General features: G+C 37.0%; 1 protein-coding gene across 3 annotated transcripts in view; it reads left to right on the forward strand.

The window, feature by feature from the left end:
- TPP2 (tripeptidyl peptidase 2) overlaps positions 1-24,423 on the forward strand; it is a 35,293-nt gene that overhangs the window by 1,499 nt on the left and 9,371 nt on the right. For all 3 annotated transcript variants that reach the window (XM_072411712.1, XM_072411692.1, XM_072411701.1), the window contains exons 2-23: positions 1,914-2,042; positions 3,222-3,317; positions 4,037-4,141; positions 4,927-5,051; positions 5,267-5,430; positions 7,083-7,237; positions 8,344-8,420; positions 8,704-8,831; positions 9,115-9,214; positions 10,563-10,711; positions 10,817-10,932; positions 12,622-12,790; positions 12,935-13,092; positions 14,342-14,418; positions 15,354-15,460; positions 16,184-16,338; positions 16,965-17,081; positions 18,074-18,174; positions 18,596-18,692; positions 18,860-18,997; positions 19,567-19,811; positions 21,129-21,207. In XM_072411712.1, the coding sequence (XP_072267813.1) occupies positions 1,914-2,042; positions 3,222-3,317; positions 4,037-4,141; positions 4,927-5,051; positions 5,267-5,430; positions 7,083-7,237; positions 8,344-8,420; positions 8,704-8,831; positions 9,115-9,214; positions 10,563-10,711; positions 10,817-10,932; positions 12,622-12,790; positions 12,935-13,092; positions 14,342-14,418; positions 15,354-15,460; positions 16,184-16,338; positions 16,965-17,081; positions 18,074-18,174; positions 18,596-18,692; positions 18,860-18,997; positions 19,567-19,811; positions 21,129-21,207 (2,787 nt within the window). The remainder of the gene's footprint in view (positions 1-1,913; positions 2,043-3,221; positions 3,318-4,036; positions 4,142-4,926; positions 5,052-5,266; positions 5,431-7,082; positions 7,238-8,343; positions 8,421-8,703; positions 8,832-9,114; positions 9,215-10,562; positions 10,712-10,816; positions 10,933-12,621; positions 12,791-12,934; positions 13,093-14,341; positions 14,419-15,353; positions 15,461-16,183; positions 16,339-16,964; positions 17,082-18,073; positions 18,175-18,595; positions 18,693-18,859; positions 18,998-19,566; positions 19,812-21,128; positions 21,208-24,423) is intronic.

The following is a 24,423-nucleotide window of genomic DNA, read 5'->3' on the forward strand; positions in this document are numbered from 1 at the left end:
TGGCCAGGCTCGTCCGATGGATACATCGGATCTGTCGCTCTATGGCCAGGCTCGTCCGATGGATACATCGGATCTGTCGCTCTATGGCCAGGCTCTCTTTTAAGGCGTCTGTGCTTACAGGAGCATTTTCTATTGACAGAGCATAGATTCACCCATTGATATAGGATTCTGTGTTGATTGGGCAAGTGGATCCAATAACACTCACAATTGTTAATCTGCCATGGCCCTCTATACTCACCTGTCCCCATTCTGTTGCAGGACGCCATCGTCTTCTTTCTTCTTTGCTTCCTTCTTGTGATCTTGATCCTTTAGCCATCTTATTTGGCTGGCTGGGATGATGTGACTCAGGCACACAAGAGTTTATTCAGTCCTGACAAGTGCAGGTGAAGCCGAGATTTGTGGGTATCCTGGCATGTACAGTTTGGTGTTTTTGACCGTTCCATGGAGTGATCAGGCAGACAAGATTAATTATTGTCCTTTCTGCTGTAATGCCTACCTAATCCAACATTTTTTAAAGTGTAACTTTGATTGTTTACCTGCCTAAATGTTTTAAATAGACTTAGAGATTCCTGGATATAATGTTTTTAAATTGACACTATGGGGTCTATTTATAAAGCAGCACATCTAACATTCACTAAGGCTGTATACTCGCATTAGACTTAGATCTTGGATCTTCCAACAATCCTTGGAAGAGGGGATGGGGGGGAGGATGAGTGAGTGGCACCCCACTTGCATTACAGTCATGCGTCCATGAACAATGTCAGATGAGTGCTGTCCACCCGTCAGATTCTCCTCCAATGCTAGCCTTGAAACGATAATCGGACGAGTGTGTGCACATAGCCTTAAAGTTCCCTGGTGGAGACTCTTCCAGGTCCTTGTGTTTTAGTGAACATCAGATTACTTCTTTAGAAATAGACTCCTATGTGTTACACACAATTCACATTTTTCTTAGTGTACATGTACAGTAGCTGCCATTGCACCTTCAAACCACAGCATACAATGTGTTTAATGAATTGTGCAGCATGTTGTGTGTGTTTTTTTTTTTTTTTTCCATTGTGTGTTTTAAGGTGTGCTGCCTTTACACATTGCTTTTTGTTTCATGAAAGGTGTGTTAAAGCAAATCCATTTTTAGTAAAATAGAATGTCTGCTGGTGCTGGCTGTGTGCCCCCCATCCTTCTCAGATAATCAGTAAAGTACCTTTAAGGGGTAACGTTGGAGTTATTGTTCTCACTTGTCTTGTCTCTAGAATCCTGTGGAATGCAGAGGAGGAGAATTCTCTTGGGAAGACACTCTGGTCTATGGCAAACATGTCTTCTGAGACTTCACCTGCTCTGCGCTCCACATGACTCTACTGGGAGAAATGGGGACATCATCCTTTTCTACTCCCTGTGTGTGGAAGATTGGGTATAGGAAGTATACTTCTAACCTTTATTCTTTACCTACCAACTTAACCTGTATTCTTGTTTTTTTACCTATGATTTCAGTATCATAGACCTGTAATAAATGTTATCACCTCCTCAATTTTATTATTTTTGTATATATTTATTTTTCATCAACAAATTGTCATTGGATTGGATAAACTCCCTTTCCCATGGGGTAATAAAGCATTAAAATTTCATTATACCAGTCGTTGTATTACCTAATGGACATGACTTGATGGGGGTGAAGCCTTTACAATGTACAAGTCTAAAGATAAATCATATCTTCATCTTTAAGATATGGAATCATTTTATGTACAATAAATAAGGGTAGCAGATAAGAAGTCATTGGAATTACAAAGGTTGGTAATATTAATGCATGTTTTCATAAACTGTCAGGGCTACTTTTCAACAAACTAACAATATGATCATGCATAGTGATCCATGTGTATCAAAACTCTTTAAAGTTCCTAATGTTATTTCATTTCCCCTAGCAAACAACAGATGGGAAACCCAAGATTATTGACATCATTGATACAACTGGAAGTGGCGATGTATGCACTAGCACTGTGGTTGAACCAAAAGATGGTGTTGTAGTTGGCCTGTCTGGAAGGACATTAAAGGTATGGCTCCATGGCTATGTACACATGAGCTTTTCAATATATTTCAGATTGACATCTGTACCCATAAAGAAATTGCATTTTAAATAAATTGTTAGTTAATGTACTTCCAACTGTTTTTTTCCTTCTTGATCATTTGTGAAGTGTTTGGACATATTGGTTTACCTTCATCAGATACAACACTTTGTATCGTGTTTACATTTTGAATTTTGCAAATATGACCAATCACTTTCTGGCTTTCCCTTAGAAAGTAGAATAAAATTGATATCGGATGGATAGAATGTTGCACATGTGTATTCAGTATTTTGAGACATCTAATCAACAAGTCGGATGTAAATGTGACTGCAGATCTACCTGTGTAGATCTTTTTGTAATTTGTCCAATTATCATGTGTTATTTTTCTGTATAATTAATGCATTTGAGGGACAACATTTCCCAATATAAATAATGTTTTTTGCTTTAACCAGCTTAGATTTAGCAAGTGTATTTTCTGCTGAGGTGGTTCTGTACACGCTGCATTCTTATTAATGCAGCTCAGTCACTACCTGCCTTTTAGGCAGGGTCAGACATCATTGATTTCTACCCCTGCTGCAGTTGTCTGTAAACATTGATTGTGTCTCATCCAATAAACATATCCAGCTTAGGATGTGCAGAACAGAGATGCTTTCTGCAAATGCAATGCAGACAATATGTACTGTTGGCTGTGGGCAGCCTAGACACCTGGGATGTCTTATCCTGATTTAGAGCTGTCCTACTTTTACTTTAATGTCCTCTGGATAAAAATAATTCCTACACCTATTGTAGCTGTGTTTAATATTTGTCTTCATACCATTTCAGTATTCGTCCCAGATTTATTTTCTTAAGCTGTAGGGAAGAAGCTGTAGGTGGTGGCCTCCCCTGTATTGTGACCCAACTTTTCAGTAACCACCCAAAAACAGCCAGGTGGCTACTTAAATGTGCCAGGTGGTGCGCCCAGCTAAAAGGGGCTTGGGGAGAACAATGGACCCAATAACCCCCTTTGACATTACATTATTGTCATGATTGACTGTATTGGTAGACTTTTCTTTGTTTTTGGCCCTCTAGGTAATCCACGAAGCATTGTTTTTACTGTGATATATTTATAACATTATTTTTGGTTTGTTTTACAGCTAATTGCTATTAATATGTTTGCCTTTTTTGTAGATTCCAACAAACTGGACAAATCCATCAGGCAGATATCATATTGGTTTAAAAAATGGATTTGACTTTTATCCAAAGGCACTCAAAGAGCGACTGCAGGTAATGTGAACATCTTCATGACTGGGTGTGCTTTGTGTGTGACTTGAGTGACTCCAGTTGACATGGTGAGGACAGGTTTTAATGTGTTTCCATTGATATTAATAGAAAACTCATCAGGGACAAAAGAAATGCATAAAAAAGATGTTAATGTTAAAAACGGAGGAAGATGGATTTGTAGGACAATTTTGGAAACTGTGCTTTGTGAAGTAAATAATTTTAAGCAAATAAGGGTTGGTGCAGTTGCCTTCCCTTAACTTTACCTCTGATCCTCACTGTATGGTCACAGCAGGTTTTCCCTGGATATAAACATTCACTTGCATATTTTCTGTGGATGGATGCATGTACACTTGGGCAAAGCAGCTGATGCATTTTATATTTGTTTTATAATCACCAATAAACTTGAAAATTGTAATATACCTGTGAAGCTTCCCTTGTGTTACATCCAAGACTGCTGTAGATGTGATATCAGCAAATTATGTGGCAAGCTATAGTAATAAACTGTGCTCCTTCCTCCAGCAGCTACATCCTAATTCATAGAAAAGAAAAAAACTCTTTAAAATACTTGATTTTTCTTTGTTTTATTCACTTTTTTTTATGTTGGTGACATGATCTCTTTAAGAAGAAGTACATTTTATATATGCCCCAGTTGTTTTATGTTTGGCTCTGCTGATTGTGGAACAATGTAACATCAACCCGTTTTTTTTTTTTCACCGTTTTAGAAAGAGCGAAAGGAGAAGTTGTGGGACCCCACCCACCGAGCAATACTAGCAGAAGCATGCAGGAAGCAGGACGAGATTGACACAAGCTCTTGTAGTCAAACCCAGGTTAGACATGAATTTACGTGATGGAAGCATCAAGGATGTGAAACTGTATTTTCTTATAGCAGTTCTGTCTACTAAGGTCTATAATTTACTTATAATCTACTTTAGATAAATAGTATTTTGTTTGTTCTGCAATAAAAAGTTGTAAAAGGCCAGGCTATACTTTCAGGGTTATGGTATTATTCTGTAAGCCACCATACCTCTGAACCTTCTGGGTGATTAACAACCATGAAAGATCTTCACATGACAAAACTATTGCCTAATCTGCCAAACATGCAGTAAACCTAATCTATCTGCATTTTAAGTTTGCTGCACCTTGTACAAAACGTATGATATTGACTTTGGCAGCTAAGGGAAATGCCTAGCATTTCTTGTTATGAAAAACATACGACTAAACCACATTACATTTTTGGCCTTATTAGCACTATTGCAGTGGAGTTTTCCTATTTATGTACATAATACAGTAGCTGGGGAGCATCCAGAAGCGAAAGTCCAGTTAAATGTTTATGTCCTTTTGAAAGCAGGGCATAGAAACCTTTTCTCAGTGTCAGATTTGACTTTTAAATGTAAACTAAACCAGCATACTGAAAATTAGCAAGGAAAAAAGCTCACCTGCTAAAAAGGACACAGAATGGAAGTCCTTTTGTATGTACATCAGCCAGTCTGCGTTTATTGAACAGTTTTCTTCCATTTTTATTTTGACGCGACCCTAATGCTTGTTAATATTGTTACTGTTCTCTAGCTTTTTGTTATTTTATACTGAAGGCAACTTTTTTTTTCTCCTATAGATGGGAAAACTGCTTAAGGAAGATATTCAAAATCAAGTAGAGCTGCTAAACTCATTTGAGAAGAAGTATAATGACCCAGGTCCAGTTTACGACTGTTTAGTATGGCATGATGGGGAAACATGGCGGTAAGTAAAAAACAAACAAATTATTAGCTTTTTGAAAACTAACTATAGATAACAAATGTTACAAATCTTTTACTTAGAGGCGATAGTTAGTCTTATGCATGTAGCTCTGCACCAAAAAGATATTTTTGACCCTGGTAAAATCCGTAACTTTTTTCAGATCTTAAAATAGTTCTAGTTATAAAAGATTGTTAAATTGCTGATTTTTTTCTTTTTAGTGCTTGCATGGACACGAGTGAATGTGGAGACCTTGAAGGTTGCACTGTAATAGGATCGTACAAAGAAACGCAAGAATATGCATCATTTGGCAAATCAGAAATGTTAAATTACTCTGTGAACATTTATGATGAAGGAAATTTGCTGTCAATTGTAACAAGTGGAGGTAAATCTTTTTTTTTTTTTTTTTTTTTTTTTAAATCTTTTTTTCTCTAATGCTTCATCTATTTAAATGTGTGTATTTTTTAATTTATGACAACTTTATTGTAAAACCAGTGTAGCAATATATGTGGGGTAGGGATTCATCTGTTGTTGAGCTCTGTTGAAGGTTATAAATTAAAACAATTTACTGAAAGTGTGATTATATTTAATAGTTAATAATATTAGGTATATCTCATATATTTAAATTTGATGCTTTCAAGCACCAAGGTTTCATACTGTGAAGTTTCAGGTGCTTGTGTAAACGTACTAACTTACATTTTTTGTTAAAATTCGAACATTGAATTCATTTTGTAAATAATTTTAATTTTATTGCAAACGCTAGTCCTATTCTGCTATGGCTCACACAGCTGAATTGTGGCTTTGCTATTTAACACAGAGCTTTTTACAGAGATTATGTAAGCTGGCAATTCTGACCTGATTCTGAAAAATACAGCTTGCTATTCTGATCCTCTGCTTTTTTTATCTTCTAAATTACCAACCCAGAGTGAGTATGCAGCTGAGGTGTTAAGCGTAACATGCTTGTTTCAGATAGGTAACTAAAACTACTGAAAACCAATTACAGTAGAACCTCGGTTATCTGGCACCCACGGGGAATAGGCGATTCCAGATAAGTGTAGTTTCCGGATAACTGAGGTTTTCATTTTCTCCGCCATTCTGCAGTAGACTTGAGACTTGTCCCCATTCACCTTCAGTGCTGAAGGCTCAAGCGTCATCAGGGTTTCCCTTTCCTCAGCCAATCATGGAGCTGAGCAATCAGCGGAGCTATGCTGATTGTTCCGCTTTGTTGATTGCCGTAGAACCCCGCAGAGCAGGGCTTTAGGGTGCTGTTTATCTGAGTTTTCCGGTTATCTGAGTTAGGGGTTTCTACCGCACCAGCTTTACACCCAGTGAATAAGCATTCCTTTCAATTTGTTCAGCAATGGCAACTTGCATGACCTTTAACTGGTAGGAGCTCTTTAAAGTTAACACAGGCCAATGGATCAATATAACCAAGCCATACCTAGCTGATTTTATGTTCAGTGATATGATTTTTTTCATTTTCATTTCAATGGTTTTCATTAAGATTTTTCACAATAATAAAAAAAAAAAGACCGAAAAACAAAAGCATAAACCAGTCATGGAAAAATCAAAAACAGGAGGAAACAGTTACAGTCCAAATGGTCATAATGATACAGAACCAATAGGTCTCACATTAAATGGGCTTCTCAGTGTGTTCCATATATTTAAATAGCATGGAAAAATAGATTCTGGCCAAAACAGACCCTCCTACAGCATATTTAACCATAGACCCATCAAACAATAATAAAATATAATGACACACAGACATAAAAAACTTGACGAAAAACACACTCCAACAGGACATAACAGGGAAGTAGGGGAATAGAAAGAGGAGGCAGTAAGTAAGAAGGAAGAAGAAGAGAAAATAAAAAAAACAAACTAAGTACATTGACACAGTAAAGCACCGGCTTGGGCTTCCAGTTTGAATGAGCGGTATGAGATCCCATTGATTTGATTTTTTTGGAATATATTGCGAGGATATTTAGAGGAATCTTTATTTTATGTACATAATTGTAAAATCTGTGAAATATGTTACAGGTGCTCATGGAACTCATGTGGCTAGTATTGCTGCTGGCTATTTTCCTGATGAACCTGAAAGGAACGGTGTAGCTCCAGGAGCCCAAATTCTAGCCATAAAGATTGGTGATACAAGACTCAGCACAATGGAGACTGGAACAGGACTAATTAGAGCGGTATGACCTACTACTTTGTTAGGGTTTAGATTAAGCTTTATTTCGGTAATGCCCATTCCTACTTCTGTGCTTAGAAATGCATGTATGTATGTTTTGGTGTGCTTTCTGTTGGTTTTGCATGCCTTCTATATTCATTTTTCTGCATACTTCATTACAAGAGTATTATAGTACTCTTTGTAGTTTAAGGCTTTTACAAAATGTAACTAAGTCAGAACAGAAGTAGAAGCATGACCTTTTTCACGTTTATTGATTTGTTTTGTGGGAAATGACTTGATCAGAGCTTAATAAATTGGTACAAATGGTATATAGACGCTTTTGGTAGGATGACAGGTCTAGCTGTATTACAGGACCCAATGCTTGTCACACAAATTTCAGCCAAGTAAGGGTTTTTTTTTTACCATTCTTTAGCCTGCTTAATGGTATGATTTTTTTTTTTTTTTTTAGCAAAATGGAAATGGCTGGGGCATAAAAGAATCACATTTTTGCATGTAAATGGCATTTGCATGGCATTTGGCCTGGTATGTGTGATTTAAGTACTTTAGATTGTAGGCCCCTTTTTTGGCCATGTATTAATGTAACTTCGTTCCTTTCCTTTATAGCATAGTTTACGTAGTTTTTCAAAATAGTTAAATTTGAACCTAGTGAATACAGTTGCACTTGGTACTTTCCTCTATTGTAGATTTACCCCTTTGACAGAATCTGGCAAGTGGCCCCTGCTTTGAGGATGAGATATCTTTACAATTCTTGCTCATCCGCTTACAAATGGTTACAATACTTTTACGGGTTCAGGTGATACTGAACTATATCAGGACTTTTCAAGTCTTGTGTATTTGTTTTCTCTTAGAGCAAAACTTCTCTGCTTAATAATCATGATATCTGCAATTATTGATTTGCTGTGAAAGTTTGGGTTGCATATTGTAACAAAGTTTTTTTTCTGTGGGATTACTACAGACTGGATTTATGTAACTGGCAATTTTTAATCGCCAAGTTAAGTTTGAGGATAACTTGCTGGCTGCCTTAAATGTCAGGGGGCTGTCTGTTTACGTAATGTTAAAACATGTGGCTGGTTCTCTTTTTGATCTGACACATTACCTTTTCTTTTACAGATGATTGAAGCAATAAAGTATAAATGTGATCTGGTCAATTACAGTTATGGTGAAGCAACACACTGGCCGAATTCTGGGTATGTTTCTGCAGGCTTAAGTACGGCAGATAAAAACACTCTACACACCCAGCAAGATTAATTAAAAATACTTATCACTGTTGTCCTGTCAGAAGGCAGTTGATTATGTGCTGTGTTAGTTCTTGATGCTGTACCTCAGGATGTGCAAGAGGAAAATTATAATTCAATAAAATAAAGGGAAGAGCCTAAAGTTGCCTGTTAGTTTGATTATGCAGTCTTTACTGAAATATCAGATTTTGTGAAGGTACAACTGCTTATCTCACCTAATTTTGACTTTTTGCAGGAGAATATGTGAGGCAATAAATGAAGCAGTGTGGAAACATAATATCATTTACGTGTCAAGTGCTGGAAATAATGGTCCATGCCTTACCACTGTTGGATGTCCAGGTGGAACTACCTCCAGTGTCATTGGTAAGTTGAAGATTTTTTAAGAAAACACTTTACAGCAGTGTGTTTATTAAACTTCCCCCCTCGAAAAAAAAAAAAAATTATTTTAATTAGGTTAGCTGAACTTTGTAATTTGTAAAGTGTCTCACTGAAACTGGAATTTTAGACAATTGTGCGATAAAAAAATAAATTACTATGGTAATTAATCTTTGGTAAATGGAGACCTGTTATCTTCTGGTAAAATTTGTGATGATCAATTGACCGTGCAACTGAATCTTATGGATTAGCATTGTTTCTATATCTGCAGGTGTGGGTGCCTATGTTTCACCAGACATGATGGTTGCAGAATATTCCCTCCGTGAAAAACTTCCTGCCAATCAGTACACATGGTCTTCTAGAGGTCCTAGGTATGTTTTCCTATATTTTAGTCTTGGACATCTATAGACTTTGCATTGCATAGTACAGCGATTCTCAACCAGGGTTCCTCCAGAGGTTGCTTTGAGCAATGAGCAGTTTGTGACTCTCATTTTACCAGATACTAATGATCATTTTGGCTATCTATAAGGACAGCAGCCTTCCCAATGGACAGCAATGTAGGAGGCATTCTTCATACTGACTACCACACTAATGTACTGTGAATATAGTAATTATAACAGGGGTTTCATGAAGACCTAAAAGTTATTTAAAGGGTTCCTCTATGGTAAAAAGCTAGATAAACACTGGCATAGTAATTGTTTACGTTAAAGTTAATGCCAACTTATCAAGTTATCAAATCAAACTGCAGAGGCCTCTGTCTATGCTACTTTATGTGGATGGTGTGCTTGCAAAAGTGGTTCTTGCGCATTGGTGAAGACATTGTCCTCAGGTGTAGAATTGCTTTTTTCCTTCATCACTTGCTGAATCTCTCAAAGCAGCAGCTAGTGCAGGTATTGTCAGGGTTTGCTACAGGCTAACAGTTTACCACCAGAGGAGGCACCAGTGTACTTGCGTTATGTTGTAGTTCTTTATGGCAAGTGCTGATTCAAGCTGCTACAAATGAGGTAGCTGTTTTACTGCATTCCTGCCCTCCGCAGAAAATTTTTGGAAAACTGGCTGGATCAATAGTAAAAATGGTTGATTGAATGATTTCTTGGTCTTTTATTTAGCTCACAATTAGATTTGTTTTGATTTTCACTATGAAAATTATCATATGAAAGTTGAAACTCCTGTTATGTGAAAAATGCAAACCTCCCCAGAACATAACTGCATTTATTCCCAGATTATTTAGAGACTGTTACTTTGCCCATTCAGAATCTTCAGTTGAAGGTAAGAAAGAAATAGTGGGGGAGTATTGTTAAGGTGAGTGTAAGTTGGTCAGGGTAGTGAATTTTTAAGCAAACCCTGTCCCTTTACCATAAATAGGCAAGCTCTCTCAAAACCATTTCTTTTTAAAAGCCAACTTCCTCAAAATGATTGCTAAGTGGGTGGTTGTGGCTGCCAAAATCAGATACAGTACCAATGTTTGTTGTAATAGTATAAAGCGTCTCCACATGACTGCTTTAACACTGCTGTCCCGATCTTAATGAATGGCACATAAATTGTATGGAGCAGCTCAATCAAATGGTGATATTCCCTGTCCATTAACCCCGTAATTTTCCTAATAATGTTAGTAATGTTTCCCCATTAGGACATTTACAATGAAGAATTGTTGTTTTGTAGATATTTGTTTTTTTTTAATCATGGGAATCGCTTTGTTTTTCTTTCTTTTCTTCACAGCACTGATGGAGCTCTTGGAGTCAGTATTAGTGCTCCAGGAGGAGCTATTGCATCTGTGCCAAACTGGACATTGAGGGGTACTCAGCTTATGAATGGAACATCCATGTCTTCTCCGAATGCTTGTGGGGGCATTGCACTAGTACTATCGGGTAAGTGCAACCCATGACATTCTAAGAGAAGCAGCTATTCCAGTTAGGACCTGTGTGTAAAATTATTTAAATTATACTGTTTATTATTTTTACTTTTCTTAACAGGTCTTAAAGCAAATGGTGTTCCTTACACTGTGCAGTCAGTAAGAAGAGCATTGGAAAATACTGCTTTGAAGGCTGAAAACATTGAAGTGTTTGCCCAAGGGCATGGCATTATTCAGGTATTTATTATTCAATTTTATGGTTGTTAGTACTGTTTTTATCTTCCATTAGTGTTCGATCGAATAACCCGATATTTTTCGGGTGATTGAGCACCGAATTCTAAAACCATTTAAGTCTGGGGGCAGGGGGATTCGGATTTTTTTCGTGACTGTGAAGAATTGCAAGAGCAATCAAGGGAGTGGAGCTGACAGCTCCGCTGCCCTGATTGGTCTTGCAGCCCTAGCGGTATTGTAGTACGTAGGGATGAGCTAGCAAAAATTTTTAATTTCGATCTTGCGGCAACCATCAGGCCTTTCTCCCTTACAGAACATGTAAGAGAATGGCCTTGTGATTCGCTACAAGGTTGTGTTGTCGCTGAACTCGGATGAGCTCTTAACGAAGAAACTCCATTGAAAGTTCGCCTGCAGTCACAGCTGATTGGAAGCATTTGCGTGCCTCCAATCAACTGTGACACAAGTTCCCACGCTCCCTGGTTCATCTTGAGTCACAGCTGATTGGAAGCACTTGCGTGCCTCCAATCAGCTGTGACCGCAAGTTTCCACGGTCACTGGTCTATACTTATCAGCCTGGTGACCAATGGAACTAAACTCAGATGAACTCTCAATTGAGAAAATCCATTGAGAGTTTATCTGGAGTTTGCCTGCAGTCACAGCTGATTAGAGGCACTCGCGATTGGAGGCTCCCCGGCTGTACTTATCAACCCAGGGAATGTGGGAACCTGCACTTCAATGCAATAGAATTTCTCCAAAATTTGGCGGACCCATCGGAAGTTCGCTCGTACCCAGTAGTATGTGACTCCACGGCCCGTGACACTGACGGTGATTCCCACGGCTGCATTCATTCATGGGCACAGCCGTGGGAATCCTCCTGTCAGTGTGGGATCCCCGGGCACTAGCGGTTAAATGCGGACAAGTCTCCCCTATTCATCATCTCTAGTGCTCTGTGATTGGTTGAGAAAAGGTAAACACTGATGACAGCTCAAGCATCATCAGGATTTTCCTTTCCACAGCCAACCACAGAGCACTAGAGGTGAATGAATGGGGAAAACTTGTCCGCATTTAACCTCTAGTGCCCAGGGATCCTACACAGACAGGAGGATTCCCACGGCTGTGCTTACAATAAATGCAGCCGTGGGATAACCTGTAAAAAAAATAAGTTAGTTACACAAATCACACATTCAATCAATCGAATTTAACATTATAGCCTCCTTTTATTTATTTATCTATTTATTTATTTATTTACACATGAAATCGCAAAGTCGAATCCCGTGTTTTTCGGGTCGGGTCTATCCGAATTCGAACAGCCATATTGGGGTCGAATATAAGGACAACCCGAACTAGAACACCAACACTACTTTCCGAAACCCACCCCTGAAGTCCCTTAAAATATAAGCTTAATAGACTGTCTAATCATAACGTTTAGAGACCGTTGGACTTTTTCTTATATCATAGCTGCAAAAAAGTGAACAAACCTAAAAAAAGGAAAAAAAAGTTTACTTAAAAAAACAAAAAAACAAAAGAAATCTTTACGAAAGTACATAAGAGCAGGGAAGAGTTTGAGAAAAGGCTAATAGGTGAGCATTCTAAAGTAGTTCTAGAGTAACAATCTAAACTTAAGGTAAGTTTTTATAAACTGTGTTTTCATATCAAGCCAGATGCCTTTTTATCCTATTGATTTTTTTTGTGTAGGTTGACAAAGCCTATGACTACCTCATGCAGAACACCTCAATAATTGATAAGATAGGTTTTACAGTTTCTGTTGGGAATGGCCGTGGAATTTATCTCAGGGATCCAGTTCAGGTTGCTGCACCATCAGACCATGGTGTGGGCATTGAGCCAATGTTTCCAGAGAACACAGGTGAGTTACAGGCATGCTTTAAAAAGTGGTAAATATGTCTATGTAGTAATGCAGTAACTTTTATGTTCTTGGCAAAATGTATTCTTCTGTCAGTGAAAATGTGTCCCCGAAATCATTCAGTGAGCCTTTTTATGTGTTTTTCAGATAACTCAAATAGAATTTCTCTCCAACTTCACTTGGTTCTTACGTCCAATGCCACTTGGATTCAGTACCCTAGCCACCTGGAGCTGATGAACCAATGTAGACACATAAATGTCCGTGTGGATCCCCGTGGTCTGCGGGAAGGTGTGCATTATGCAGAGGTAGGCATTTTCACATCTTTGTAAAGTGTTTTGATTTTTCTAATAATGTAGGTTTTCTGTACTGTTCCTTCATGCCAGTAATGGTAAAAATGTCATTAGATGTTATATAACCATTCTTTTGTGGTTTTGTTTAGACTGCTTTTCTGCCCTTTCAATCAACAGGAATTAATAAAGCAGTTCAGGAGGAGGTCGGAAGATCTTTTATAAATATCTCAAATACATGCTGACTATTCCTTTACTTTAAACCTTTATGCGTTTGTACATTCTGGTGCCATTGATTTTTAATGACATCCCAACACAAGCGTTGCAGAACACAGCAAAAAATAATAATGTGCTACCCTGTATTTTGGCTCTTTGTGCCTAAAATGGTGCTAGTAGCTGACTTTTCGTTCCATGGAAGAAGGGCTTGTTGTTTTACATCCAACTATTGCTTGCTTGGCTTTCTCACTGTTTGTTTATTCAATAATTCTAAAGATCAGTTTTAGATGCTCAGCAGTTTTATAGACCTTTAAGCAGTTAAGAAAGTTTACATAAATACATTCCTGAAATGTCACAGTAAATATCAGCAGTAAAATCCTAAATTGTACTGTTTTTTCATTTCAATACATTTTTTGAGGTTTTTCATTTTTTCATCAAATAGGAAACAAAAATCCAGCAAAAGTTGTTCTTTTTTTTAAATAAAATTATTGTACTTGGGCTGAGATAATATCATTCTCCTTCAGGCTGGAAGAAGCAATTCCTCAGCCTTCTTTCCCACAGTGATTAGCCGGTAACATTGTGGTGTTATAGAAGGTGTAGGTGAGACATTTGTGAACATGGTTAAGAAATGCACATACTCCAGGATGTTATATCCTTTTGGAACAAGCGTCTCACCTAGAAGTAATTGTAGACCCCAGGTAATGCAAAAAAATGCCTCTAGAATCATTTTAACCTCCCATAAAACACTGCACTGCTATTACTTTCTGCAGCATAACCTTTACCGATTTCTGTAATACAAGGAGCACCTTGGTTCTGCAGGAACGAATTGCACAAATGTGCCTAATAAGCTTTGCACATAAGACACACTTGAGGTGCTGGTTATCATACCCAAATTACCATATTTATTTATATTACCTGATTGTTGTCATATTAAGCTTTCTAGATCTTGATTTTAATGAGTTTTGTTCATTGAGCTATCTTTATTCTGCACTTTGCTTTAAATCTACTTTTGATGCCGTCAAATTTAAATTTATGAAAATATTTTTTGCAGATCTGTGGATATGATATAAGTGCCCCAACTTCAGGTCCATTATTCCGAGTGCCAATAACTGTCATCATACCAGCAAGGTAGGCAATGATAGAACATTATTGATTGATAAAATGATTTCTTTTTTGTTTTTCATGAAGCATGACCAGGGTGTTTTTGTATATATTGTACTAAAGTTTGACTTTGAAAAGACATGTAGGCCAGAATAGTAAAAGTAAAATCCATCATGATTTACTTATTTGTTCTGACTTGTTGACTTAAAGTACTGTACCAACTGTATCAGCATGACCACCATTAGTTTTGGGAGGTCCGCATTGGTAGGTTACATATCTCTCTCAGTACAGGTTACCTACACCACCAGCTATAAAATAGAGGCTAGTATAGTCATGTGATAATGTATGTTCACCCCATGGGAATTTTCAACATATTTATCCAATTAAAGACTTAGGAGGTCTATGTATGTCCTAAAAAATTACAAAGTACAAATGTGTAGTACACAAAGTCCTTTTGCCTCAACATTTCAATGGGATTCAAATCAGGGCCTTTACTAAGTAAACTTATAATCCTCTATTTCTTCTTTTTTTGGTCATTTCTTTTATTATTACTCTACTATAGGGATATGTCAATAACACAGTCTAAGGTCAATTTTTGTATGGAGCCAATTAACCTAATTGCAGGTTTTCTTAGTGCATTTGCTAGTATTCTTCAGATTGTAATGTGTTAAAGCTATTTTATCATTAACCTTCTAACCTTAGATGTACCAGCTTAGTCTTTAAAGAGGTTCTTATTGCCACCTAATCTGTAATTGCTCCTTCTTTTATAGGGGTGTATGTTTTCCACATAACAAGTCTGTCTTTGGATAACTTCAAGATATTATTTGCATGTTTTACATATTTCAAGAAAGCCCACAGCAATGTCTTCGAGGTGTACTTTCTCACATAACTGTAGATGCTGGTTTGAGCTTGAATGGTAATCTTTATTATGTTTATAACAATACATTTCTGTTTTTGTTTAGGCTTGGCGATTCTGCAACATTTGACTTGGAGTGTAAAGATGTTCTTTTCAAATCTGGGCAAATAAGACGTCATTTTATTGAAGTTCCTCAAGGTGCAGCCTGGGCTGGTAAGATTATGATGTGTTCTAAAATAGCTGTACAAGATGATGGTGGTAGGTTTGTTAACACTTGCTTGCATTGTTAGTATAACACTGACAGTTCAGGCGCTGAGCAAAGCTGCCAGGTATTCAATATTTTTTGTAACATTCATGCATGAAACTATCAAAGAGAAATATTTTGCTGGTATAGTTTTCTATTTAGCTTGAAGTTTCACATTCGGTTCTAATAGAACTGGAAAAAGTTAGCCTGTTCAGTGCCCGGCAACAAATGGCTTGCATGAATGCTACCTGGGCTTACAGATGACATTTGAATTGGTTACAAACTTGAAATGAATATAAATTTCAGCTTGTAAGCTTGTTGTAAAGGTAAATAGCGATGAGAACTCATTAACTAGTAGTTGTTGTTAGGGTTGTTGCTAAACGGGCAAATTTAAGCAACACTACAGAAAATAAACTATAGATATGCACATGTAGTAGAAGCTGTATAACTGTATTACACCGTAAAAAACACCATATTACTAACATTTATTGTGCAGTCCTGATTAACTGTAGAGTACTGACTCTTCCTGTAGTGCAGATTACAGAAAACCTTAAATACAGGTAGAATTTTGGGTAAAATTGTTTAAAACATATTAAATGATTAAGTAAATACCAACAAAAATCATTTGAATTCTTTTATAGCATCATATCATTTACACAAATGTTCATTTGTGGTCAACTTTTGTTTTCCAGAGGTAAATGTGACTTCCCGTTCTTCTGACGTGGCCTCCAAGTTTGTTCTACATGCTGTTCAGCTGGTTAAGCAGAAAGCTTACCGAAGTCATGAGTTTTACAAGTTTGCATCTTTACCTGAGAATGGCTCCGTGACAGAAGCATTTCCTGTCCTGGTAAGACACATTTGTATTTGTGTTTAGCCAGGCTATTTTCCAGACATGGCAAGGCAATTAATGCTTTTTCAATATTTTTTTGTAAAATTCATACTTAAAACTGGCAAAGGAAATTGTTATTGTTAAGATTTTGCATGTGGCTTAGTTACAAACTTGTTACTTTTATAAATATTGGACATATAAGCATTTTGCCAAGATTTTACTTAGGTTAATTAATAAAAAAAAAAAAAAAAACATTGGAAATTTTAGAAACATGGGTAACATTATGTCTGTTTTTATATGGTAATTCAGATGATAGAACAACCTAAGTTGTGTAAAGTGAAGTGTTTCCTAATAGAAAAGAATATTCTAATAATAATGTAGAATATTGTTGGACATATCAGGGATAGCTATGATAGCTGGTTCTCAGAGCCGTTATCTTTGTACAAGATACTTTAGAATCCTATAATATACTAAATTATGGTAACTGTTTGAGTACCTTGTAGCATAATGTATGCATACTCCTCATCAGTTGTGCAAATATCTTTAATATTCTTTTATGTTCCGCCATTTGTATTCTGTTGGTCAGGATTTTAAACAAAAATAAAGTGTTTTACTTGATTTTTTTTTTTTTGTTTCAATTGCAGAGTGGCAAAACCATTGAATTTTGTATTGCACGTTGGTGGGCAAGTCTCAGTGATGTGAATATTGATTACTCCATTTCTTTTCATGGGCTTGTTTGTGGACAATCTCAGCTGAACATTGTAAGTTTCCTCCTACAGTAAAGTTATATATTGGCAGTTGATAATATCCAAAGTTACAGCCCATGGCATCATATTATCCAAATATTTAATTTTTTTTTTTATTCTGAAATTAGATATTTATCGGTATTAGAAAAGTTAAATTCCAGGCAGCTTGGTCAACTACTTACATTTTTCCATTTTTGCCTCCTATAATCCGCTGCAGAAAAGCACAGAACATTTGTGACCATGCTGCTGATCAATCCAATCAACATGTTGTGAATATGTTGTCTTGCTTCTGCAGAGGAGGTGCCTGGATCTCATAACTGGCTTATCTATTTCAGTATATAGATTTTCAGTTGTATTTAGCTACATGACATGATCTCTGTGTTCTTATGAGCACACTGCAGCATTTGCATGCCTTAAAGAGTACGCAAGCCTTATAGGTTATCTTTCAAAAAAAATATATTTCCTCTTGTAGGAGATTTCACTTGTATCTTGGTGGAGCCCATTATACAAACAGAAAATTGCATATCTGGGTGTATTCCATAAACCTTTGGTGTACAGAGCACCTTCAGGTTGTCATATTTTAAATAAAGGACTGTTGAAAAAAACAAACTGTAAAAGCAATAACGTGTATGTCAAACTTAAAACCTTGTATCTTTAGATTTGGATAGAGTGACTTATGATTAGAACTCCTGCTGGATTTAAACTGCTGTCTGGGGCTAAGTTAGAGATCTATGCTTGCTCCTGTCCTGCTGAGAATGTAACAAGGACACCAGCAGAAGACATAACAGGGGTTCTAGCTTTTCTCTACTTTAATAAAGCAAAGTATTTTAAATCTGTTTATGTTGGAGAATCAACCTAATTTCTCATTTAGTAAAACTTTGTCAGAAAAAAGAGTTTTCCTTTTATGCCTTTTACATGTGTGCACACTGTCTGGATTTTTTATTTGTGTATATTGTGTTAACGTTGCTTTTTTCCTTAATCGTATATATTTTTTTATTTGTTTGCAGCATGCATCTGAAGGCATATCTCGTTTTGATGTCTCTTCTTCTTTAAAGTATGAAGATTTGTCTCCCAGCATTAGTTTGAAAAATTGGGTTCAAACCTTAAGGTATTATACTTAAATCTTAACATTTTATTCCATTAAAAAGGCTATTTGTATAATCTTGATTGCCACATATGTTCATAGTAGGTTCTGCAGTAGGGCTTGAGAATAGTGGCTAGTATGCTTTGGTGATTATTGATCTTTGGCTTACATCTTTTATCTTCACACACACACACACACACACACACGTCATTTGGCAAACTAATTTTTGTATAATATATTAAGTGTATGTTTGTAAAAGGATTTTTGCTCAGGACAAGATTGGTTGAATAGAAAGTTCAGCTGTTTACTAAGCTTGGTGGAAATTCCCTTTGCCTCTAGTCATTTAGTAACCCAATCCACATTGTCAGCTTCATGTAAAAGGAATCATTAGAATCTATATGATTTTTATTTATGTATTTCTGGATAATAAAATGTGTGTTTACAGGCCTGTCAGCGCCAAGACAAGACCTTTAGGAGTCCGTGATATTTTGCCAAACAACCGCCAGCTATACGAGATAGTTTTAACATATAATTTCCATCAGGTGAGTAGCAAATTTGTGGAATGAGTGATACCAGGAAAGCTGACTATTATCCTAACTTACACCGGAATGATTGGCATGTCTAATACCATTTCTATGCAAAACACTTTTATTCTTTGTTTACAAAGCAAATTCTGATATATAATGTTCTTCATGCGTTTTAATTTAAGCCCAAAAGTGGAGAAGTGACACCTAGCTGCCCACTGCTTTGTGAGTTGTTGTATGAGTCTGAATTTGATAGCCAGTTGTGGATGATCTACGACCAGAACAAAAGACAGATGGGATCGGGAGATGCCTACCCACACCAGGTATAAGATTAGTAGTTGAATATATATGTTGATAAAATTGGGTTCTGGACCCATAAATAAACTCTTTGATTCTTGTTAGTTAAATATTTGAATGATTCTGTTTTTGGCCTCATTAAAGATGTATGCCTCTTATTGACAAGTAGGTTTAAATATTGATTTGGATGTGCTTCCTCTACTGCTGTCAGACAGCTTTTATTGTGTAAATGTGAGAGAATTTACAATAAGGTCTCCAGTTTGTTTGCTCCCATAGGTACATGCGCACTAATAATTTGAAAATGTTACATTCTTTTTTTGTGTTTGCTTGTCTTATATGTAAAATATAAGGTTTTATTAGATTGGTGTGAAAGGGAATACATTTTATTGTTTTATTTATCAATTCTTATGTGTTATTGGTACAGCATTCTCACATTATTGGTTCATATTAACTTCTATAGCAGATGAAAATGCTACTGTGTAAGGTGGGTGGTAGGGCTAACATTTATGAGAAAAGAAAGCAATAGTGAGGAATCTATAGTATGAATTCCAATTACATCATGTTTGATCTGCTGTATGTTTTTTTTTCTTTTCAGTATTCTATCAAGCTTGAAAAAGGGGATTATACAATCAGGTTGCAGGTCCGTCATGAGCAGATTTCTGAACTGGAGCGATTAAAAGACATTCCTTTTGTGATTTCTCATAGAATGTCTAATACTCTTAGTTTGGATATTTATGAAAGTCACAGTTTGGCTCTTCTGGGAAAGAAAAAGGTCAATACAATAACTTTGCCACCAAAACACAGCCAGCCATTCTTCATTACAATGCTGCCTGATGATAAGTAAGTAGCCAGTGAGCAAACCATGCATCTTTGGAATCATGCTATTAAAAAAAAACTAACATTTTGTTAAAATATTAATTGTGTAAAGGTAACAAACACAAATTTACTGTCTTGTTCTGTCTCTCTAAAGGCACTCCGTTTACAAATACTGATCAGAGTTTAAAAGCTCTTACTTTGTTCTGCCCTCTTCCTTTTGTAACTGTTAGTGAGGACAACCATCACACTGAGAATGAAGTGGTGGCAGACCAGAGCTTAGTGTTCTGGCAGCATTTGTACACTGGAATTCGGGGCAGTCTGGAAAAAATTAAATGGAATGTGGGCAGAGACCTCTAGGTGTTTTCATTGATACTTGGTGTCAGTCTGGTTTATTTTAGTTCATTGGAGTTACCCTTCAGTGTATACAATGTAATGCTACTAGAAACTAATAAAAGGGTAGACACTTATGTGTGATTCTGTTATTTTGGAAGTATGATGGTAAAGTTTTTTTATTGGGGGGAAAAAAAACATCTTAAAGTGGAACTCCAGAGAGGTAACCCCACCATCCTCTTACCCCAACTGAAAAGTCTATGGACTGCCCGTTTGTTGGATTTCAGTTGTTACTATCATGGAGACTTCAAGAGCAGGGAGGGCAAGCTATGGGTAGGCATGTAATGGCATATATATTTCAAACTTGTAAGTACTCTTAGAAAAAGAAAGAAATGTTATAGGACCTCTGCAGTCTGCATAATCAGAGAAGCATAGTTTTGAACACATTTGCTGGGGCCACTGGCTTAAGGGAAGGTTTAAAAGGTGACAAAAAATTAGGCTATTACGAGGAAGTTTCAATACTTTCATGTACGTTGGCCCAGGTTTCATGTGTCCACATAGAGTTCTTGTAAACTTGATGTCTAGACTTATGTTATTATGATGAGGATTGTAGGATAGTTTGGAATGTTTCTTCTTGCAGTTTAAGTTGTTACCATAGCAGTACTATGTGGTAAAACATTGCAGGATGTTATTGTGTCAGGTTTTGGCATTTAACTGTATTCTCTTGAGCCAAAGAAACCAGAACAACCATAAGAGTGTTCATTTGTGCGGCAAATGCATACAGGGCTTGTACTTGTACAAACATCAGAGTGCATAAGCTCTAAAAAACATCAAACTGTGTTTTAGCCTAAATTCCTAATTAGGTATATATAGAAGGCAAGTCTTGTAAGAGAAGACATTTGTTTACTGCAAATCTACAGGTATAATGACATTGAGAAATGAAAGTACCAGTTAAGCCTTGGAAGCTAAAACCTGGAGCTTGATTCTTAAGCTTTTTCTTACTGTCAACAGAATACCTAAAGGTGCTGGACCAGGCTGCTACCTCAGTGGCACTCTAACACTATCAAAGACAGAACTTGGCAAAAAAGCAGTGAGTAATCCATTTTCTTTTTTTTTTTTATCACATGATCATTATTTTTTTTGCAAAATAGGTAAATGCACTATATTTTTCATGTAATTTCCGAGAAATAACATTATGATCTCCTGTATTCTCCTCTGTTTGGCCAAAGTGTACAGGTAGTCCCTGGGTTAAGGACATCGTTCATACATACGGACGCCTCCTAGATACAAACAAACGGCTTCCCTGCTTGCTCCTGTGCAGAATGGAAGCTTGAAATGAGGAGGGGCCGGTTTGCATGACTTGCAGAAAAAATCACAGAGCACAGCTGAGGTTGTGGGTGATCTTAGGGAGGCAGCTCTTTCTGCAGCCTCCTGTAAGCCTTTAATGACCAAGACAAACTGCAGTTGTTTCGTGTTGCATATCAAAGCGCAGCTTGCTCCAGAAGTTAATGAATGTCTAGGCTCCATAAAGATTTTTTTTTTTGCTTTGTGATTAACTCACAGGATTTTATATGGTAACTGACACCACGCTGCCTAATAATATGTTGGGACAAACATCTGTCCTAATTGCATTTAATACATACAAATTCAACTTAAGAACAAACCCACAGCCCCTATCTCGTATGTAACCTGGGGACTACCTGTACCTAAAAGGTCATTCTAAAGGACTTTGTCTATGGGCTTTAGGCTTGTCCATGAGCAAATGCTCAGTGTGCTTTAGGACAGCAGTCGCCAACTGGTGGTCCACTGCTCTGGCCGATGCGGGGTCACTCTTCAGACTCGCTGGGGGGGGGCCCGCATTGGCCAGAGCCGTGGACCATGTCCCCCGTACAAATTCCAGGCCCAGGAAAGTGCGCGGGCTGGCCAAGCTCAGACTTGCGATGGAGAAGTGGGCGGGGTTATGCCATTATGTCGTCACTATGGGGGAGGTTTCTCCCCCTTTAAGTGACACCGGGCTCCCTGCGCATGCGTGGTCAGGAGCCGGTAATTTTAGTAGTCCACGGGTCCAAAAAGGTTGACGACCACTGCTTTAGGATGTATACTGTTTTAATTTGAGATTAGTTTATAACATTAAGATCATTCCTAGTATATCACAGGTAGGTGGTATCTGCAGTTGATCTCTATATTACAGCATCAGCCTTTTTTCCAGCTATGTTTTGATTTGCATAGGGAACAGAAGCAGTAATGACAAAAACTAAAGTCTGTAGATTCAGGTACTAAACACCAGTAAGTGCCACATGACAGGCACATTGCAGAAGATTGCTTGTCAACCCACCTGTTTTTTGTTGAGCTCCCCAGGATCCCAATAATCCTAGTCAAATGATCATTCATTATCGTATAAATTAACAAAGATTGCTAGTCTGCTAGAGTTTTTAAGCGAGTGCCTTGATATTTGACAAGTGATCCGGTTAGTCTTAATGTTACCGTAAATCAACTGGGTACTTTATTCTGCCCTGTCTTTTTCTGTGCTGGAATGAGATTTGTGCGATGGCAGAAATGTCTGTCGTGGCTGACTGCTTCTTAAAATCTCTGGCTGTTATCTTGTTCCTCTAGTACAAGTATGGAAAATCGAGTTAAGTTTGAAGTCTTTATCTGCACATTTGTTCTAAATCAGTTACTCAAATAATTGAATCCAGGAAGCTGGGAAAAAGAGGGTAACAAGGTCTCTTAAAGCCCAGTATTTTCCTTGATACCCCAATCAAGTGCAATCCCGTTTTTTTTATCCTGGCTGCTTAGGGATTATAGCTTTTCACTTTACACAGGTGTTTGTCATGCTTCACATTTCCCACCATGCTTGGTTTCATGTAAAGTGGCAACAGTTTGTCATTTTCATATGTCAGTTTGAATAATTGTATGGTTTGGCCTATTTTCCCTGCTGAGTAGTGTGTCCCCTTTTTATTTTAGAAGGTATTGAGTTATAGTATTGGTTAAAATTGTACTCAAAGTATGCATGTTCCATCCAGCTCCGTTATTAATCACAGCTAAATGTAGACAGCTCTATTACAACCTTAAAAGGACAGAAGTATCCTCCAAAAAGTGCTAACAAAATCATGTAAATACACAGAAGAAAACTTAATACAAATGCCAAAAAAAAAAAAAAAAAAAACGCCTACACATGAAACCAGTGTGAAAGAAGCTGTAGGTGGGTGGTGGCCCCTGTATTGTAACTACCCAAAAACAGCTAGGTGGTTACTGAATAGTGCCAGGTGTGTCTGGCTAACAGGGGCTGGGGAAAACAATGCATGAAATTTTTAGTAAAGAAACCATAGTCCAAAAATAGTTAGAAAAAAAAAGTGGAGCATTATAAAATATCATATATGCATCTTATATCCTATCTGAGATTGACACTAAAGGTATCTTGAGTTTTTATGTCAGAAAAAAATGTTTAAAGATCCATCAGTTTTTTTTAAAAAGCAAAAGATGCCTTAGGTCACATCTCAAGCATGTCACAAACAAAATGAAATATTCACAATGAAGATTTACTGTAAAGGCTTTCCTAAAGTCTTCACACTTTTAAGGTTTTTTTTTTTTTAACCAATCCTAAACCTGCAAAAAGGCTTTTGGGTATGTAGATTACTGCCTTTACCAAGGATCTTTAGCTGTATCTCCAACACAAGTGATTATATGTGTTGTATGATTATGTATTTCTGTATAAATAACCGGAGAAACAGATTTCAGCTATTTTGCATTGTGATGGGGTCCAATAGAAAGTAAACAGCCTGGCTATTTAGGAGTATGTAACTGACAATGTAGAAGCTGATGTATTTCTATGCACTCAATTCTTGCTACAACTACCTTCATATTACACAGCTGGCTGGATTTTTGTATCATAATAGTTTTTCATCATCTTATTTGTACCTTCCTAATATTTCAGGTGTATCATTCTAAACACTTGAAATAAAATCTGAAGCAAGTCTTTGTGCTTGATTACATTTCACCACCACTTACTCATTTTCACTTTCCTTGCCTGGTTGTTGGCATATTTATACTGTTTATATGGAAGGTTGTCCTATAATGTTGGGTGGAAGGAAGTAAACATGGAGCTACCAAGTGTGGCAGATTTGTCATTTTTTCGCTATTCTTTTTTACATCTTGGCCACCTCTAAGATGCAAGTCTCACTTTTTGATTTGGTAAAATAATAGAGAAAAAAACAAGGATTGTTTAAATATTAGAACAAAATTAATAATTTTATGAGCAGTGTTATGTGGGGTAATCCAATTTGGTAAAGTAAAGGACCATTTTCTC

This window comes from Pyxicephalus adspersus, chromosome 1, assembly GCF_032062135.1.
Source record: "Pyxicephalus adspersus chromosome 1, UCB_Pads_2.0, whole genome shotgun sequence".
NCBI lineage: Eukaryota > Metazoa > Chordata > Amphibia > Anura > Pyxicephalidae > Pyxicephalus > Pyxicephalus adspersus.